The sequence below is a fragment of the Tupaia chinensis genome, unplaced genomic scaffold (genome assembly GCF_000334495.1).
Source record: "Tupaia chinensis unplaced genomic scaffold, TupChi_1.0 Scaffold000632_1, whole genome shotgun sequence".
In the NCBI taxonomy this organism is placed as follows: domain Eukaryota; kingdom Metazoa; phylum Chordata; class Mammalia; order Scandentia; family Tupaiidae; genus Tupaia; species Tupaia belangeri.
The window spans coordinates 575053-594955 of record NW_006160152.1 but is presented as its reverse complement, the minus strand read 5'-3'; the positions used below and the strand labels follow the sequence as shown (position 1 = coordinate 594955).

Here is a 19903-nt window from a genome sequence, read left to right as displayed (position 1 = left end):
AGTTTAGGGATAGTGTTAGGGTTAGGGTTTTAGTTTAGGGATAGTGTTAGGGTTCGGGTTAGAGTTTAAGTATAGTGCTAGGGTTCCACCTGTGAGTCCCCTGATAAAATCATTCTTAAAAAAAAAGAGAGAGAGGTGCAGAGTCTGGCAGGCGCATAGTATTTGGAGTGCTGGACTCCCACATCGCCGACCACAGTTCGAGTCCCAGACCTGGCGGCTTGTTTTCTCACTTTCCCTTTCTCTCTCTCGCTGGTCAAATTTTAAAAATAATAATAATAAATAAAATTTTAAAATAATTAAAAAAAAAAACAAGAGCAGATGAATCAGGCAAATGCAGAGTGAGAGAGAGAGATACATCTGTACCTACATTGGCTAAGAAAGGACCAGCCTGGGCTCCTCCTTCTGGAGCTCGGGTGCAGGAATGACAGTGTCCCGCACATAAGCTGGTGGGAAGGAAAACCAGTGAGTGATAACCAAGTATCAGTCGTGACTGAGAGGCTGGGGACACCTCGCTGGGGGTCGACTCCCTACGTGGAGTGGAAAGCACTAAGCAACGTGTGTAGCCAGCCTGTGGGGCCGTACTGCTTCTTGGAAGAGGGGGTTCCTGGTGGGCAGTGGGGTGCGGTGGGAGCAGGCAGGCTGGTAGTTTTGCAATGCAGAGAGAGCTCCCTTCAACAGATGATAGGAAGGCATGGCACGGCGTAAGTGGGACCGTGATGTGCACTGGTTGTATTTTATTTCCTAATTTTTTTTTTTAGGTTTTTGCCCTAGGGTAGGTGTGCTCACTGGAGAGAGAGAGAGAGAGAGAGGGGGGAAAAGTGAAAATCACGCCTCACACACACCCAGAGGGGATAGATATGCTGCAATCCTTTTTCCTCCATTTTCCTCTCGGGATTTTGGGCACGCATACCTGGCGTGACTTTCAAGCCACCAGAACTCCATCCATGGGTGGCCATATGGGAATCCAGCGCCTTAACCAACACGTCACCTGCTGGCCCCTGATTTGTATTTTTGAAGGAATTAATCGCCTAGTTTTATTTAGAGTTATTATGTTTTAATTTGTTGTAAGTCACATGCAATCAGAAGATGAGAAAGCAAGCTGCCAATCTGGGACTTGAACTACTGTTGGCCATGTGGGAGTCCAGTGCCTTAATTGCCATGCCATCTGCTGGCCTCCCCTGATTTGTACTTTTTTTTTTTTTTTTTGGAGAGATTTTTCGCTATAGGGTGCGTGTGCTTGCCAGAGAGACAGAGAGAGACATAGAGACAGAAAGCGAGAAATCCACCCCCAGGGGGGATGGCCACACCACAATCCCTTCTCCTCCATTCTCCTCTCGGGATCTTGGGCACGCATGCACATGCGCCTGGCATGAGTTTTAAACCACTGGGTCCGGGATGCGAACCGCGGTCGACTATGTGGGAGTCCAGCGACATAGCCATTACGCTAACTGCTGGTTCCCCCCGATTTGTACTTTAAGAGCTCTTCTTGCCTGGCTTCTCGCCTGGAGAATGGAGTCCTGTTCCCCGTGCAGATACACACCAGGCTGGTGCCGCACCGGCTCCCAGCCACTCAGCAGTGTCCCGGCTCTGCCCCTGTTCGTTTTCCAGATGCACGTACGGTGTTTCTGTGTAGGTTACATCCTACTCCTTTGGTGGAGGCAGTGGTGACGTGGCAGCAGGGATATTTGAAAGAATAAATCGCAGGGATCAGCAGATGGCGTAAAGGCTGCATTGCTGGACTCTCACCCAGTGGACTGCAGTTTGAGTCCCAGACCCAGTGGCTTAAACTTACACCGGGCACGTGTGCGTGCGTGCCCAAGATCCCGAGAGGAGAATGGAGGAGAAGGGATTGTGGTGTGGCCATCCCCCCTGGGGGTGATTTCTCACTTTCCCTCTCACTGTCTACATCTCACAGTGGGTTTGGTACAAAGGATGGACCATGATAAACTGAACTGCTACTTCATTATAAACTGAAATCTACAGTTTATTTAGGTTTTTAGTTTAATTTCTCTGGTATACATTTTCATTCGGGACACCACTGTATTTAAAAAATGTTTACATTTAGGAACCAGTAGGTGGCGTGGTGGTTAAGGTGCTAGATCCCACGTGGCCAACAGCAGTTCAAGTCCCAGATCTGACGGCGTCAAAATCATCCCGGGTGCATGCGTGTGTGTGTGCCCAAAATCCCAGGAGGAGCATGGAAGAGAAGGGATTATGGCATGGCCATCCCCCTTGGGGGGTGATTCCTCCTTCCCCCTTTTCTGTCTCTGTTTCTTTCTCGCGAGCGCATGCACCCTATAACCAAAAGTCCTTAAAAAAAATTAAGCTTGCATTTATATATTTGGTTCTCTTCTCTCTCTCGATAGGTGTACAATATGTTTCAGCACCAGAGCCTTGGAGTGAAAATTAACATTCAAGTCACCAAGCTTGTCCTGCTACGACAACGTCCTGTAAGTCTCCAGGGGCACCTTTCAGGCACGTGGGAAATGTAGCTAGTCTCAAAGCTTCCCAGCTGCGGGCCCTTGCTCTGGAGGGCTCTGGGTGGCCATCTGTCTCATTGGCTTTCTCTGGCCTTGCGGATGGCCACAGTGCAAGGGAGAATAGATACTAGAAGCATAGTGTGTGCAGACATTCTTGGTGTAATGGCTATGTCGCTGGACTCCCATGTAGTCGACCACGGTTTGAGTCCCGGACCCGGTGGCTTAAGCTCAAGCCGGGCGTGTGTGCGTGCGTGCCCAAAATCCCGAGAGGAGAATGGAGGAGAAGGGATTGCAGTGTGGCCATCCCCCCTGGGGGGTGATTTCTTGCTTTCTGTCTGTCTCTCTCTTTCTAGCTAGCATGTGCACCCTATAGAACATCGGGGCGCCTCTGAGCTATGAGCTCACACACACACATACCACCACTCCTGGAGGGCTTCCCATGGGGCAAAGCTTCATGGGGAGGTCTTTGGAATCATGGCTTCTCTTTCAGAAGAATACCTGAGCTACAGCCCCATATAAATTCATCATAGTGTCATTTCCCGATTTCAGACCTGCCCCAGGACAGTGTCACCTGCAGGTCTAGCAATAAATTTGAGGACGGAGGGAATGCTCTTTGGTTTGGTACACTGTTTTGTTGGTAGAAAAGAACACTTTTCTCTTTCTGTTTCATTTTGCTGAAGAGGGCATGCACTCACTGGAGAGAGAGATCGTGAAAAAGAATCCCACCCCCCCCCCATGGGGATGGTCACCCTGCACTCCCTTCTCCTCCATATCTGCCTCCCTTTGAAATTTTGGATGTACACCACACACACCTTGCATGTTTCTCAAGACGCCAGATCTGAGACCTGAACTGTGCAGTCAGCCACGTGGGATCTAGCTTCCCTAACCACTACACCACCAGCTGGTCTAAATACTTGTCTTTAAAGCAGTCTTTGTGGGACCAGCAGGTGGCATGGTGGTTGAGACCCTGGACTCCCACTTGACTGACTCTGGTTCAAGTCCCGGACCTGGTATATTGAAACTCACACGGTGTACATGTGCGTGCATGCCTAAGGTCCCTAGGGGAGAATGGAGGAGAAGGCTTTGAGGCGTGGCCATCCCCCTGGGGGTGATTTCTCACTTTCTCTGTCTGCGTCTCTGGCTTATAGCAAAATCGATCAATCAGTCGGTATTTGTTTGGACTGATACATAAGCCTCTGATGGTCAAAGTGCTTCTTAGCCCTAGGCTTTGATCTGGGCGCAGTGTGGCATGAAATGACATCTCTTTAACCTCCTTCCTGGAGACGGACAGAGCTCTGGCTCCCCCAGCGCTCAAGGCCTCTGATTGCTTTTAGGCCAGGCTGTCCATTGGGCACCACGGTGAGCGGTCCCTGGAGAGCTTCTGCCACTGGCAGAATGAGGAGTACGGAGGCGCCCGCTACCTTGGCAACAACCAGGTCCCCGGAGGGAAGGACGACACGCCCCCTGTGGACGCTGCCGTGTTTGTAACCAGGTAAGAGTGGATCACGCTTGCAACCAACATGCAGGGGGGAAGACATGGCCCCCTGAGGAGGAACTAGGGTGTGTCATTAAGGATTCAGCGTTGAGGGGCCAGCAGGTGGCATGGTGGTTAAGGTGCTAGATTCCTATACAGTCGACCGCAGTTCAAGTCCTGGACCCAGGGGCTGGAAAATCACGCTGGGGGTGGGGGCGGGGGACCAGCAGCTGGTGTAATGGTTATGTTGCTGAACTCCCATGGAGTCAACCACAGTTCGAATCTGGACCTGGAGGCTTAGAACTCATGCCGGGCGCGTGTGCGTGCGTGCTCAAGATCCAGAGAGGAGAATGGAGGAGAAGGGATTGCAATGTGGCCATCCTCTCTGGTGGTGGTGGGGGGTTATTTCTCGCATTCTGTCTCTTTGTCTCTCTGTCTCTCCAGCAAGCGCACGTGCCCTATAGCAAAAATCTCTCTTGGGGAAAAAAAAAGAAAGAAAATTTGTATCCTATGGCAAAAACTTAGAAAATTAAAGAAAAAACAAATCAACCTTGTTTGAGATTATGGTCTGGGCTTTGGGTTCCTGTCCAGTAAAATGGGATTAATGACAGGAGCCTCCCAGGAGGCTTCAAAAAGTTCGTGGAGTGCCAACAGAGGCATCGTGGTTAAGGTGCTGGACTCCACATGGCTGACCATGGTTTGAATCCTGGACTTAACAGCTTGCTTTGTCACTTTCTCTCTCTTTCTCTCTCTCTCTCTCTCTCTCTCTCTGGTGAGCATATGTCCCCTACAGCAAATCAAAACTAATAATGATGATAAATTAAAAATTTTTTTTAAAGTTTGTGGAAAATGCTCATTATGAAAAGCTAGGTGTGGATTTCACAAAATTGTACACCACGTTAAATTTGAACTTTAAATCCATGTTTTCTACAGACTTTCTATTTGTGTGTGTGTGTGTGTGTGTGTGTGTGTTTTAACAGATTTTTGCAATAGGGCATGTGCGCTCCCCAAAGAGAGAGAAAGCAAGGAATCACCCCCCCCCCCAGGGGCGATGGCCACACCACAATAACTTCTCCTTCACCCTCCTGGGATTTTGGACACACACACACACACACACACACACACACACACATGCTTGCTCAGACTGAGTTTAAGCCACCGGGTCCAGGACTTGAACCATGGCTGGCTTTCTCACTTTCCTTCTCTCTCTCTGTCTCTCTCTGGTCAACTTCAATAAAACAAAAATTAAAAAATTAAATAATGACAATGAATAAAATTGAATTAAATAAGTCTTTTTTAAAAAGGAACTATTTTGGGGACCAGCAGTTAGCGTAATGGCTATGTCGCTGGACTCCCATGTAGTTGACCGCGGTTCGCGTCCCGGACCTGGTGGCTTAAACTCACACCGGGCGCATGTATGTGTGTGCCCAAGATCCCGAGAGGAGAATGGAGGAGAAGGGATTGCGGCGTGGCCATCCCCCCGGGGGGGTGATTTCTTGCTTTCTGTCTCTCTGTCACTCTCTCTGTCCTTCTGGCGAGCGCAAGCGCCTTATAACAAAAACCTCTGAAAATAAAAATAAATTAACATGACTGATTCTCCAAATCATACTTACGGTCTAAGAGAAGTTTTGCTGGAGAGAAGTTCAAAGGGCCTTCATGTCTGAGTATCTCTACCTTCCACGGTCCCTCCTTGGGAAGCAGTTTTTATAATACTGTAAAGAGCTGTATAAACTCTGGAGTTTGGTTTTTTTTAAAAAATGCTAAGAGCGTGTGGGAATTTCCCCTGCATTGTTTTCTCTGTTGCCTGCTGTTTCCGTTCATTGTCTGGGTGGAGAAAGCATGTGTAAGTGCTCTTGGGTGTGAAGAGGGCTTTTTTCAGAGCCAGTTCATGGCGCCAAGATGAGTATTGATAAAGCTTCAGGAATGGCACCTTTCTAGTGTGCTCCTGGCATGGGCTAGCTAGGTGGTGTGGTGGTTAAGGCAGCTGGATTCTGCATGGCAGAGTGCATGGTTCGAGTCCTGGACTCAGCAACTAGGAGGATAGGCTGCTCATGTCTGCCTGAAGTCCCTAGGGGAGAAGGGATTGTGGGATGGCCATCCCCAAGGGGTGACTTCTCTGTGTCTCTTTCTGTCTGTCTCTGGCAAGTGCACATGCCCTATAGAAAAAACTTAAAAAAAAAAAAAAAAAAAAAGGGAGAGGAGGAGGAGCCAGAAGATGGCATAGTGGTTATATCGCCGGACTCCAACATGGTCGACCATGGTTCGAGTCTCGAACCCGGCAGCTTGAAATTCACACCGGGAGCATGTGCATGCGTGCCCCCAATTTTTTTTTTTTTCTGCAGCTTACTCTCATTAAGCCATCTACTGCAAAAAATAATAAAAATAAGAAGAAACAGAAAATAACAAGTATTGGAAGGATATGGAGAAATTGGAGTTTTTATGTAGTGTTGGTTGGTTTTCAGAGCCACTATAGAAAACAGTATGGCAATTCCTCGAGAAAGTTAAAATAGGCCCAACCTGTGGTGTGGTGATTAAGGTGACTAAGCGCCACATGCCAAAGTGTGTGGTTTGAGTCCTAGCCCCGGAGGCCTGAAAATCACACTGGACGCATGTGCGTGTGTGCCCAAAATCCTGAGAGGAGAATGGAGGAGAAGGAACTGCAGTGTGGCCATCCCCCCGGGGGTTGATTTCTCCACACTCCACTCCCCTGTCTCTGTCTCTCTCTGCAGGCACCCATGCCCTATTGCAAATTAAAAATAGATAAATAAAATGAAAGTTAAAACAGAGACACACCCAGCAATTCCACTTTGGGGTGTATAACGAAAAGAATTGAAAACAGGGTTCATAAGGGAGATTTGTGCACGGCGGGCATCTCATAGTGACATCACTCACCGTAGCCCGAAGGTGGGAGCAGCCCACGTGTGCGTCGACAGATGAACGGATAGACACATGTGGTCTGTACAGACAGACGGAGAGTTTTCAGCTTAAAAAAGAAGGAAGTTCTGGGGCCAGCAGAGAGCGTGTGTGCCCAAAATCCTGAGAGGAGAATGGAGGAGAAGGAACTGCAGTGTGGCCATCCCCCCGGGGGTTGATTTCTCCACACTCCACTCCCCTGTCTCTGTCTCTCTCTGCAGGCACCCATGCCCTATTGCAAATTAAAAATAGATAAATAAAATGAAAGTTAAAACAGAGACACACCCAGCAATTCCACTTTGGGGTGTATAACGAAAAGAATTGAAAACAGGGTTCATAAGGGAGATTTGTGCACGGCGGGCATCTCATAGTGACATCACTCACCGTAGCCCGAAGGTGGGAGCAGCCCACGTGTGCGTCGACAGATGAACGGATAGACACATGTGGTCTGTACAGACAGACGGAGAGTTTTCAGCTTAAAAAAGAAGGAAGTTCTGGGGCCAGCAGAGAGCGTGGTGGTTAAGGTGCTGGATTTGCATAAAGCCAACGGCAGTTCAAGTCCTGGACCCAGCGACTTGAAAATCACACTGGGCAGTGGGCGTGTGTGCCCTAAGTCCCAAGAGCATAATGGAGGAGAAGGGATTGCGGCATGGCCCTTCTCTCTGGAGGGCTGGTATATCACTTTCCCTCTTTCTGTTTCTCTCTGCTAAGTGCATGCACCCTATGGCAAAAAAAAAAAAAAAAAAGGAAGGAAATTCTAATGCTTGCTACAACATGGATGAACCTTGAGGATATTATACCGAAGTGAAATAAGCCACTCTGGTGTCTGGAGTACTCAGTTTCAGAGGAAGAAGGCGGGGATGGTGACAAGGGGTTGAGGGTTGGTATGGGGTGATGTCCTTTAAGGGGTACAGTTTTTTTTTTTTTTTGTGGTGGGGAGAGGTTTTTGCTATAGGGTGTGCGTTCACCAGAAAGACAGAGAGAGACAGAGAGACAGAAAGTGAGAAATCCCCCCCCGGCGGGGAGTGGGCATGCCTCAATCCCTTCTCCTCCATTCTCCTCTCGGGATCTTGGACACGCACGCACACACGCCTGGCGTGAGTTTAAGCCACCAGGTCCGGGACTTGAACCGTGGTCGACTACATGGGAGTCCAGCGACATAGCCATTACGCCAACTGCTGGTCCCTAAGGGGTACAGTGTCCGTTTAGAATGACAGCCATGTTCTGGAGGTGCATGATGCTAATTGTCGTATGACGATGCGAATGTAATTCACTTTTGAACTGCACCCCAAAGGGTTAAGGTGGTGATTTTATATGTCCTTTTCTTTCTTTCTTTCTTTTTTTATTGTTAAAGTGCATGGATGCCTACCAGAGACAGAGAGAGAGAGAGAGAGAGCCTCCTCGAAGGGGACGTGGCCACACTGCCATTCATTCTTCATTTCTCCATCCTGTTGAGTTATTCTTTTGTTTTTCAGGTTTTTGCCTTAGGGAACGTGCACTCTCCAGAGAGAGAGAGAGACAGAGACAGAGGGAAAGTAAGAAATCACTCCGTAGAGAGGATGGCCATGCCGCAGTCCCTTCTCCTCCATTCTCCTCCTGGGATCTTGGACACACACGTACCTAGAGTGAGTTTCAAGCCACTGGGTCCAGGACTTGACCCATGGTCAGCCATGAGAGAGTCCAGTGACTTAATCACTATGTCATCTATCGGCCCCATCCTGTTGAGATCTGGAATATATGTACACACACACACACTATTGATTTTCAAGCTGCCAGGACTAGGATTCGAACCACAAACAGCCATGTGGGACCCAGCTCCCGTAACCACTAGACCATGAGCCAACCCTCAAGGGTCTTTTCTGACTCCATGGGGAAAGGGCCCAGAGCCACACCCATAGGTGGGTAGGGTGTAAATGGAGGGAGGAGGTGTCCTCCCCCAGGGACAAGGAAAATGAGGCGTCCTCAGTGGCAGGACTGCGGCTTGTCATTATGGCCAGCCCGGGAGCTACTCTTCCTTCTCCTCCTCCTGACACCCCGAAGCTACCAGGCAATCTCGATTCCTCCCACCTGCTTCTGTGGAGGGGCTGGACTGAACGGATCGTCGCATGACTGTCCTCTGGGTCCTCACAGATGTGGAAGGGAACCCCCCTGCCAGGACAGGCCGGCAGCATTGGAGCCAGGCAGGAAGCCGACTTGGCGTGGCCCCCGTGCGATAATTAGAAGCCAGCGCTCCAGTTCCCTCCATCCGGGAGAACAATGGGCCGATGTTTTCACGAGGAAATCGGGGGCGAGGTAGCGGCTCCTCTCAAGAAGCAGCCTTTTCCTCCCATGGTGATCTGAGCTGAGGCCACGCAGGCTAGCCAGCGTTCAGGGCCAGCAGCCCCATTTCCTGAGCCTGGGGCAGGCCAACGCCAAGGTTTCTTCTGTCTCCTTTTCCCCTATTGCTGCGACTGCGCCGTGGTGCACCTGCTGGAAGCCCACTCACAGGAGAAGGGGCCAGGAGGATGCGAGCATGACGTCACACCCTGCAGAAGCCACTGAGCCAGGAGTGGGGGAAGCTGGATTTTCAGCGGCTGTGTCTGGGACTCGGGAAGACCTCTGTGTGGACTGAGTCTGGGGCCATATGAGGTCCCCATGGAGGGTCAGGGCTTCAGACAGCTGCAGACTTGGCATGGCTTTCCTTTTGGATCTGCACGTGACCCAGAAAACCAGGAATGGGGGATTTCTGCTTCAAGTGTAGTTCTGGGCGCCTGCTGAGGGGGACGGGGCGAGACAGACACCAGGAGCAAACATGCCAGCCGGCTTGTACCTCCTCCTCCAGGGACCTCCATCAGCGCCCCCTGGATCTCCTATTGGATGGTTGGTCTGACTGTGCGTGTGGAAGGATCGCTTGAAGCCTGGCCAGGCTTCCCTGATGGTGAGAGCTCAGAGAGTATTTATGGGATGTGGAGCCTCTTAAACCAGGTTTCTGAACCCAGAGATGCACAAGCACTGCAAACTTGCAGGGCTCATTGAAAGGGATGAGGCCGGCAGGTGACATGGTGGTTAAGGGCGCTGGACTCCCACATGGCCGAGTGTGGTTCAAGTCCCGGACCTGGCAGCTTGCTTTTTCACTTTCCCTCTCTCTCTTACTCTCTCTGTCCCTTTCTACTCAAATCAAAAATAAATAAATAAAGTTAAGTAAAAGAATTCTTTAAAAAAGTAAAGAAAAAGAAAGGGATCTATTAGGTCTTCACAAAAGTCATGACATATTTTTCTATGCAAAAATGCATCATGACTTTTCCAATGACCCAGTAGATATGCCACTTAACAGCCTAGCTAAAGATGAAAAAAAATAAATAAATAAAGAACAACAAGTGCTGGCGAGTCTGAAGTGAAAAGGAAACCCTCCTACACAGCGTTGGTGGAAACGTGAAGTGGCCCAGCCACTGTGGAGAATAATACGAAGGTTCCTGAAAGACCTACAAACAGAACTACCATCTGACCCAGTAATTCCACTCCTGGGTATTTACCCAAAGGACAGGAAGACACTCAACTGGAAAAACACTTGTGCATCCATGTTTATGGTGGCATTATTCACAACTGCTAAGACATAGAGTCAACCCAAATGCCCAAGAACAGATGACTAGATTGAAAAATGTGGCCCATACACACTACAGAACGCTTCTCAACCTTAAAAAACGAGACACTGACATCTGATACAAAGTGGATGAATATGGAAGATTTAATGCTGAGTGGAACAAGCTATGAGAGAGAGGCATTGTATGTCCCCGCTTGCTCAATATATACCGAATGTCTACACTGTGTGGTAGAAACCCAAAGATGGGAAGGAAACTGTAGATGCCAGACAGTATAGGAGGGGGTAGGTAATGGAGCACGAAAGAGGAGATTGGGGGAAAGAACATTGAATGAAAAGTTATCTGTTAAAAAAAGGTGGGGGTGTCTAGAAACATATGCCAGTCAGTGAATAAAGGAGCCAGTATGTATTAAGTCCCACCTGTAGGCCAAGCAGTAGGCAATATATAGGATCAGTTACCAAACTTACAGGGCCCATCTGCAGGGTGAAAATGCAGAAGCCCATGTTCAGAAGTCACTAAGAATTAGGAACCAGCAGGTTCAGATGGTTTTGTTTGTTTTGTAGAGGTTTCTTGTGCTCACTGGAGAGAGGGAGACAGAGATGGTGAGAGGGAAAGCGAGAAATCATCCACCAGGAGGGTGGCCATGCTGCAGTCCCTTCTCCATTCTCCTCTCGGGATCTTGGGCACACACACACACGCACCCGGCGTGAGTTTAAGCCACTGGGTCTGGGACTCGAAGCATATAACCACTACACCGTCTGCTGGCCCAGATTCTTAAAAAGGAAAATGAGGAGAGGTAGCTATAGAATGTACCTTGTTTAGGGACTAGCAGATGGCATCACGGTTATGTCACTGGATTCCCATATAGTTGAACACGGTTCGAGTCCCAGACGTGGCAGCTTAAAATTCACGCCAGGCATGTGTGCGTGCGTGCCCAAAATCCCAAGAGAATGGAGGAGAAGGGATTGCGGCATGGCCATCCTCCCTGGGGAGTAATTTCCAGCTTTCTGTCTCTCTCTGTCCCTCCTGTGAGTACATGTGCCCTATAGCAAAAACCTTTCTTAGAAAAAAAATACTTGGGGGATCCAGCAGTTAGTGTAATGGCTGTGTCGCTGGACTCCCACGTAGTCGACCGCAGTTCGTGTTCCGGACGCAGTGGCTTAAAACCCACGCCGGGCACGTGTGCATGTGTGCCCAAGATCCCAAGAGGAGAATGGAGGAGAAGGGATTGCGGCATGGCCATCCCCTCTGGGGGGTGATTTCTCGCTTTCTGTCTCTCTGTCTCTCTCTGTCTGGCGAGCACACGCTCCCTATAGTGAAAAAATTCTCAAAAAAAAAAAATACTTGGGGCTGGCAGGTGGCATGGTGGTTACAGGTGCTGGACTCCCCCATGGCCGGACACAGTTCGAGTCTCGGAAGTGGGGGCTTGCTTTCTCAATTTCCCTCCTCTCTCTCTCCAGTCAAAAGTTAAATAAAATAATTCTTTAGAAAAAAAAAAAGTACCTTGTCTCTAATAAATGACTTGACAAATGCTGGCTTATTTTTTTTTTTTATTTTGTATCATTATTATTATTTACACCGTCTTCTAAGACACTTAGCTGTTCGGAGTCTTTCTAGCGATGGTTCTGTGTAGGATAGCTCATCTATAAAAGGAGGGTCGGGGGGGGCTGGTGCATGGGTTGTGGGAGGATTACGGATTACTCTGAGTAAACACCGACAGCTGCCGTTCTTCGCCGTGACCCGTGACACGGGTAAAGGGGTGACACCGCAGTACAGCTCATCAAGCTTACCCGACAGCGTTGTCTTTTCTCATTTGTGGGGGCCCCGCCTAAACCTGACCGTGTCTCTGTTTGTCTTTTCTTCAGGACAGATTTCTGCGTCCACAAGGACGAGCCGTGCGACACTGTTGGTGAGTCCCGAGTTTGAATACTAATCTACGAGCCTAATGCACCCTAGGAGACCTGATGACACCCCCACTCGGGAGGAGCCGTCCTCACACAAACTCTTAACTTCCGTTGCGTTTTCTCTTGTACATTGGTTAACTGGTTTTGCTTCACCCCTCTCTCCTACCCCAGGGAAGTTTTGAAGTGGCCTATGGCAGGAGGCTTCTAGAGGAAGGGTTAGTAAGGAAGATCGGAAAGTTGAAACAGGCCAGGCAGGGACTGTGGTGGCGAAGGTGCAGGAAACCACGTGGCTGGCCGAGAAGTTGGAGTCCTGGGCCTAGTGGCTTGGAAAATATGCTGGGCACGTGTGCATGCTTGCCCCAAATCCCAAGTGGTGAACAAAGGAATTGTAGTTGGGACCAGCAGATGGCGTGATGGCTGTGTTGCTGGACTCCCATGTGGTTGACTGCGGTTCAAGTCCCGGACCCGGTGGCTTAAACTCACGCTGGGTGCGTGTGTGTGCGTGCCCAAAATCCCGAGAGGAGAATGGAGGAGAAGGGATTGCGGTGTGGCCATCCCCCTGGGGAGTGGTTTCTCATTTTCTTTCCCTGTCTCTCTGGCGAGCGCATACACACTATACCAAAAATCTTTCTGAAACAACCAAAAAAACCCGTGTTTCTCGTGGTATCCAGCAGTGGCTGGTTCTGCTGTGTCAGTGAGCCCGGGGACCTTGGGTTATCCTGGACGAGTCTCCACTTTGGTTTCTTAATCCATCAAGTGATTGCTCTGGGTTGGTGATTTACAAGGCCCTCAGAATCTGGTGTATTGACAGCTCACGTTTATATCATCTGTGTCATGTTTATAAGACGAGTTCTCTTCTTTTCATTTTAACTTTAGTTTGCCATAGGATGTATTGTACACACTGGAGAGAGAGCGAAAGAGAGAAATCAACCCCCAAGGAGGATGGCCACACCACAATCCCTTCTCCCCCATTCTCCTCTTGGGACTTGGGCCACGCATACACACACATCCGGCATGATTTTTAAGCTGCTGGGCCCCAGGGCTCCAACCACGGTTGGCCATGTAGGAGTCCAGCGCTTTCACAGCCCTGCTGACCGCTGGTCTAGTTTTGGCTGGTTTGGGTGTGTCTTCACATGGCGTGCTTTGACACTTTATCACACGTGTAGACGTGCCCATTACCGAGATAATCGATAGCAGAAGGGCTTCATGACCTCCAAGGAACTTGGGACGTCCTCTCTAGACCGACCCTCCCTGCCCTCTCCTTCCCTAACCCCTGGCCACGATCCATCTGTATTCCATGTCTATAATTTTGTCATCCCAGCATCTAATTTACTTTCATAGTTTGTTTTGATTGCAAAGAATGGAAAAATAATCTGAATCACCCTAGTAGGTGTTTGCCAAGGCCGGGACATTTTGACCAGCTGCCTTAGCATCTCGGCATCCAGCATGACTTGGCGTTTCCTGACTTCTGCAGAAAATGACATTTCTGCTACCTCGAGTTACACCGGCAAGTCTCCGTGTGGCCCGCGTTGTTTAAGTTGGTCTAGAAGGGTGTTTTGTTTGTGTTCTTGTTTTAATTAGGGCACCTGTCACAGAGTAAAGAGTATGCATCTTGATTTTTGAATGCCTGTCTTCTCTCTCTTGCTCTCTCTCTTTTAGTTTAGTTCATATTTATGGAAATAGTTTTCAAGCAATGTTTTGAATTCTGTTTCAATCCGTGCTATTTTTTGGTTCGTTTGAGAGGTTTTTGCTATAGGGCATGTGCGCTCAGCAGAGAGAGACAGAGAGATAGAAAGTGAGAAATCACCCCCCAGGGGGGATGGCCACGCCGCAATCCCTTCTCCTCCATTCTCCTCTTGGGACATTGGGCACGCACGCACACGCGCCCGGCGTGAGTTTAAGCCACTGGATCCGGGACTCAAACCGCAGTTGACTACATGGGAGTCCAGCGACATAGCCATTATGCCAACTGCTGGTCTCCCCCTCATCATATTTCTTAATGAAAGGAAAAGCCTCCCTTTGCCTTCGCTATGGTCGAGGCACGATCCTGAAGGGAAGGGGGCACGTTCTACAGCCGCTCGAGCAAGACCAGGGTGACAATGCTGAGCCGTGCTGAGCCTGGTCTCTGTGAGGTGCCCTGAGCCCTAAGAGTCCCCGGCTCTCCCTGCTTGTGTGGGAGGACCCCTCCCTCTGTCGCTGTAGCACTGGTCTTGTGCTCTCTGACGTCACAGATGTGACCTCTGACCTTCGAGCAGGGAGTCCTCTGTGAGGGAGGGTTAAGCTTGGTATTGCTGACCAGGGCAGCAGTGTTCTGGAATGAGGCCTTGATTTCTTCTTTCTTTTTTATTTCCCCCATTTTTAGGTTTTTATTGGCCATAGGGTACATGCGCTCACCAGAGAGACAGAGAGAGGGAAAGTAAGAAATTGTCCCCTCGGGGAATGGTCGCACTGCAATCCTTTCTTCTCCATCATTCTCTTAGGATTTGGGGCACGCACACGCATGCCCAGCCTGGTTTTCAAGCTGCCAAGTCTGGGTCTTGAACCTCGGTCGGCCGCGTGGGAGTCCAGCGCCTTAACCACCACGCCACCTGCCAGCCCTTGCTGTGTCTTTTGAGTCTGTTCTGAGAGGGTTAAAGGAGAGCCTGCACATTGAATTCTGTACCAGTTGTCCCAAATCCGATGACCTGTGGTCTTCGGCAAATGTACCTGTGTGTCAGCAGTCCCACTGGTATTTATAATTAGGCTTTTGACCATATTCTGTGCTTTTTGAGTGGTTTTAGGAAAGGCTTCAATTTGCGGAATCAGATGTGCGTGCGTCAAGCCTTCGGGGTGTAGCTGCTTTGGCAAGTCCTGCCCTTCTGGTCATTCCATGGAGAAATTGACCACCCATGTCAAACAAGTAGGAAGGTCGCATTCTGTCAATTCTAGAGTTTTACATCCCCACAAATTCAGCCTGGATTTCTCCGCTACTAGAATTTTTTTCTTTTTTTTTCTTTTCTTTTTTTTTTTTTAGGGAAGGTTTTTGCTATAGGGCGCATGAGTTCGCTCACCAGACAGACAGAGAGAGACAGAGAGACCGAAAGCGAGAAATCACCCGCCATGGGGGAATGCCCACGCCGCAATCCCTTCTCCTCCATTCTCCTCTCGGGATCTTGGGCACACACGCACACGCGCCCGGCGTGAGTTTAAGCCACCGGGTCCGGGACTCAAACCTCAATCAACTACGTGGGAGTCTAGCGCCATAGCCATTATGCCAACTGCTGGTCCCAGCTACTAGAATTTCTGAGAAAACAAAAAAGCATTTACTTCTATAAACTAGTTCCTTCTCTCACGGGTTTAGCTTCAGTATCAGTAGAGAGTCTTTTCTCAAACTTGCCAACTACATGGTGTCTCGATGTTGCAGAGAGGCTTTTAAAAGACTATAGGAAGGAGACCAGCAGGTGGTGTGGTGGTTAAGGCACTGGACACTCCCACATGGCCGACCAGGGTTCGAGTCCTGAATCTGGTGGCTTGCTTTCTCACTCACTTCCTCTCTCTCTCACTCTCACCTTCTGTGTCTCTCTGGTCAAACTAAAAATTAAATGAATGAATAAATAAAATAAACATAAAAAAAAAAAGACTATAGGAATTCTTGGCACCAGCAGCAGATGGCGTAATGGTGATGTCGCTGGACTCCCATGTAGTCAACCTTGGTTCAAGTCCTGGATCTGGAGGCTTAAAACTCACACTGGGCACATGTGCATGCATGCCCAAGATGCTGAGAGAAGAATGGAGAAGGGATTGTAGCATGGCCATCTCCCCTAGGGGGTAATTTCTTTCTTTCTTTCTGTCTCTCTGGCAAGCACATGTACCCTATAGCACAAATATCTCTAAAACAAAATCAAACAGACCAAACAAACAGACTGTAGGAATTGTCATGTCTAAGGAGAACAGACCGCAAGGGCAGGGGACCCTGGGGCATTTCCTGCCTTTACTTCTGGGTGACTGTCCTTTGCATGGCTTGAAGATACATAGTAGGGGCCCAGCCATGGTGGCATAAGTGTAGCAGGGCACTCTGCAATGCTGGAAGCCATGTGGAGGGTCGGGGTTCAGTTCCCCGAGCTGACATTGGGTGTGCATGCGTCCACAGCTCTGGCTGACAGGGAAAGACTGGGTCAAAAATTACTTTTTCAGGGTACTTCTCTCTCTGTGTCTTACTCATAAAGGAAATAAACAAAAATACACAGGGACTGGGGTGAATAAAAATGTATGTGGATAAATAAATATACATATCAACATGTACACACCTTTTTTTCTTTTTTTTTTTTTTTTTAAGTTTTTTTTTGCCACAGGGTATGTGGGCTCGCTGGAGAGAGAGACAGAGACAGAGAAGGAAAGTGAGAAATCAGCCCCCGGGGGATGGCCATGCAGCAGTCCCTTCTCCTCCATTCTTTTTTTGTATATATATATAATTATTTATTCATTCATTTATTTTAATTTGACCAGAGAGAGAGAGAGAGAAAGATTGAGAAAGCAAGCTGCCAGATCGGGGACTTGAACCGTGGTCAGCCATGCGGGAGTGTCCAGCACCTTAACTACCACGCCACCTGCTGGTTACCCTTCTCCTCCATTCTCATCCTGGAATTTTAGGCACATCCACACACATACGTGACTGGCATGTTTTTTCAAGCTACCGGGTTTGGGACTTGAACTGCAGTTACCATGTGGGGGGTCCAATGCCTTAACCGTCCTTCATGTGCTGGTCTCTATGCATATACCTTTCTGCACACCTGCTTGGGTGCGTGCAGGCATGTGGAAGCCGGTAGCGTGAGTACTTCCTAAACCGTAGGTCTAAGTGAGCGTTGATCTGAGTGTGCAGGTTCGGTGAATTCTCTACAATCTCCTGTAAGGTCTTCCCTGGAAGTCCCCTTTGACCTGGTGACTCCACAATCAAATCCCATCAAGAAAGGCTTGTGTTTGGGTCTTGGCAGGAAACAACTGAAACCAGTTTACCCCAGGGGGCCAACTTCAACTCTTGTTCCTCCTGCCAGTGTCAAGTCTAGGGTTACATAATGGCTCAAATAGATTAGAAAATGGGAAAAATATGTAGGGTTGTTTGAGTGTGGGATGGGCTTCTACCAACCCTTTAGAAACGTGGAACCAGCGTTTATTTTGGAAGTAGACAGAGCCCAACAGAACGCATGGCCATGCTTCATTGCCTTTTGGGCTGGAAAGGAAAAGAACTGAAAAAGCAAAGAGAACCTCCCTGCAGGGTTTCCAGCAGGCCCCTCACAGGCAGGCTCGAAATCCCCTTCTAAGTTCAGGTCTGGAAAGTGGGTCCCTCGGAAAAGAGTTCTCCCCCTGTGTTCTGGTTCTCAGTTCCCTTCTCTGAGGCATATTTCGCGAATATATTCTCCCATTCTGAGGGTTGCCGATTCACTCTACTTATTGTTTCTTTATAACCTGATGTAATCCCATTGATCTATCTTTGCCTGTGTTTTGGGGGGCTTATGTAAGAGGTCTTGGCCTATTCCGAATGTGTAAAAAATAATAATAATAAAAAGAAAAGTGTACGAAGAGGACTACCCCCTAGGGGAAGCAGCTCCGTAAGAGGAGATGGGTGAACAATTTCATTCCTTCTTCCAAGAGGAAGAGAACGGTTATGCAGAAGGAAAGATAGCAGGGCTACCCTAGAGGCAGGATAGCCCTTTTATCATTATTTCAACTGTAATCCTACTTGTATAAAATTCATTTCCCGTGAAAGATAAGCCTAGTTATACCAGCCGCGACCACCTCGACCACCTCGTTTAGCTTGTGTTTACTGACTCTAGATTGCATTATGTTCTCTGTGTTTGATTTAATCTCATGTCTTGTGGTTCAGTGTGGCCCCTCCTGTGGGACAAGATGTGGAGGTGGGGGACAGTGTTAAGGATGATCCTGACTCTTTCTAGGCCTGGCTCATGGTGTGTGTTCGTGTCTTTGTTCTTTGTTCTAAATTTTATTTATTCATTCATTTATTTTAACTTGACCAGAGAGAGAGACAGAGAGGAAAAGTGAGAAAGCAAGTCACCAAGTCCAGGACTTGAACCTTGGTCCGCCATGTGGGAGTGGCCAGTGCTTTAACCACCACACCACCTGCTGACCCCTGTGTCTTTGTTCTTCATCAAAGCAAAAAAAAAAAGGTCTTGGACTAGCAGGTGGCATGGTGCTCAAGGTGTTGGATCCCACTGGGCTGACTGCACGGTTCGAATCCCGGACCTGGTAACTTGTAAAACATGCTGGGCGCATGTGTGCGTGCCCAAAATCCTCAGAGGAGAATGGAGGAGGAACGATTGCGGTGTGGTCATCCCTGCGGGGGGTGGGTGGGGCAATTTCTCCCCCACCCCCTAATCTGTCTCTAGCACATGTCCTATAGCAAAAAACTTAATAAAAAAAAATCTAAAAAGACCAAAATGCTTATAAAATAAGGATCTAAAGAAAACGTTCTTGTATAGCTATACAATATCTTTGCATTTTGGACTAAATGTTCTTACAGAAGAGTCAAGAAATTTAAAAAATTTAGTAAATAAGGAAGTTACAGTGAGCAAGATTAATTTATTTTGAGGAAAGACAATTGTGTTTTGATCAATGCAGTATAGCCTAATTGTCCAGTGTGTATACAGTTTGCAGTCGTGTAGTCGTGTCCTAAGCCTTCGTAGTCACCACTGACTCCCTGACTCACCCAGACAAACATCCACTCCTGCAAGCTCCATTCATGGGAAGGGCCCTTGAAATGCATACCATTTTTATCCTTCCTATCATATTCTTGCTATAGGGCGCGTGCGCTCACCAGACAGACAGAGAGAGACAGGGAGACAGAAAGCGAGAAATCATCCCCCAGGGGGGGATGGTCACGCTGCAATCCCTTCTCCTCCATTCTCCTCTCGGGATCTTGGGCACACACGCACACGCGCCCAGCTTGAGTTTTAAGCCACCGGGTCCGGGACGCGAACCGTGGTCGACTACGTGGGAGTCCAGCGACATGGCCATTACGCTAACTGCTGGTTCCCCTTCCTATTGTATTCTTACTGTACGTTGTCTATGCGTAGATATGTTTATATACACAAACCTTACCATTGTGTTAGAGCTGCCCACAGTACTTAGAGCAGGTGTGTGGCCTCGGAACAGCAGGGCTACGACACACCATGTAGGCTGAACAGGTGGTAGGGTATGCCGTCTGGGCTTGGTGGCTACACTCGACGATGTTTGCACGATGACGAAATCTCCAGACAGTGCTTTCTCAGGAGGTAGCCTCGTCGCTATGTGACTCGTGACTATATACCCGGAAGAGGAGAAAGCAGCGAGGTGAACAGATACTTGCGCACCCGTGTTCATAGTCAAAGCATTACTCACAGTAGCCAGTGGGTGGGAACAGCACCAGCGTCCATCCAGGGCTGAACGGATGAGCAAAATGTGGCATATACTGATACAACGGAATATTACTATCGGGTCATCGGGAAAGGCATGATGTGTTTTTTTATAGAAAAACAGAAAAACACATCGTGACTTTCCTGACAGCCTAGTGTTTCGCTTTTT

At 48.7% G+C, this 19903-nt stretch overlaps 1 protein-coding gene across 1 annotated transcript in view; it reads left to right on the top strand.

Annotated features, from left to right (window-relative positions):
- ADAMTS17 (ADAM metallopeptidase with thrombospondin type 1 motif 17) overlaps window positions 1-19903 on the top strand; it is a 269537-nt gene that overhangs the window by 56032 nt on the left and 193602 nt on the right. Inside the window, exons 7-9 of the mRNA XM_027776149.1 lie at window positions 2367-2450; window positions 3815-3972; window positions 12311-12354. Of these exons, the coding sequence (XP_027631950.1) occupies window positions 2367-2450; window positions 3815-3972; window positions 12311-12354 (286 nt within the window). The remainder of the gene's footprint in view (window positions 1-2366; window positions 2451-3814; window positions 3973-12310; window positions 12355-19903) is intronic.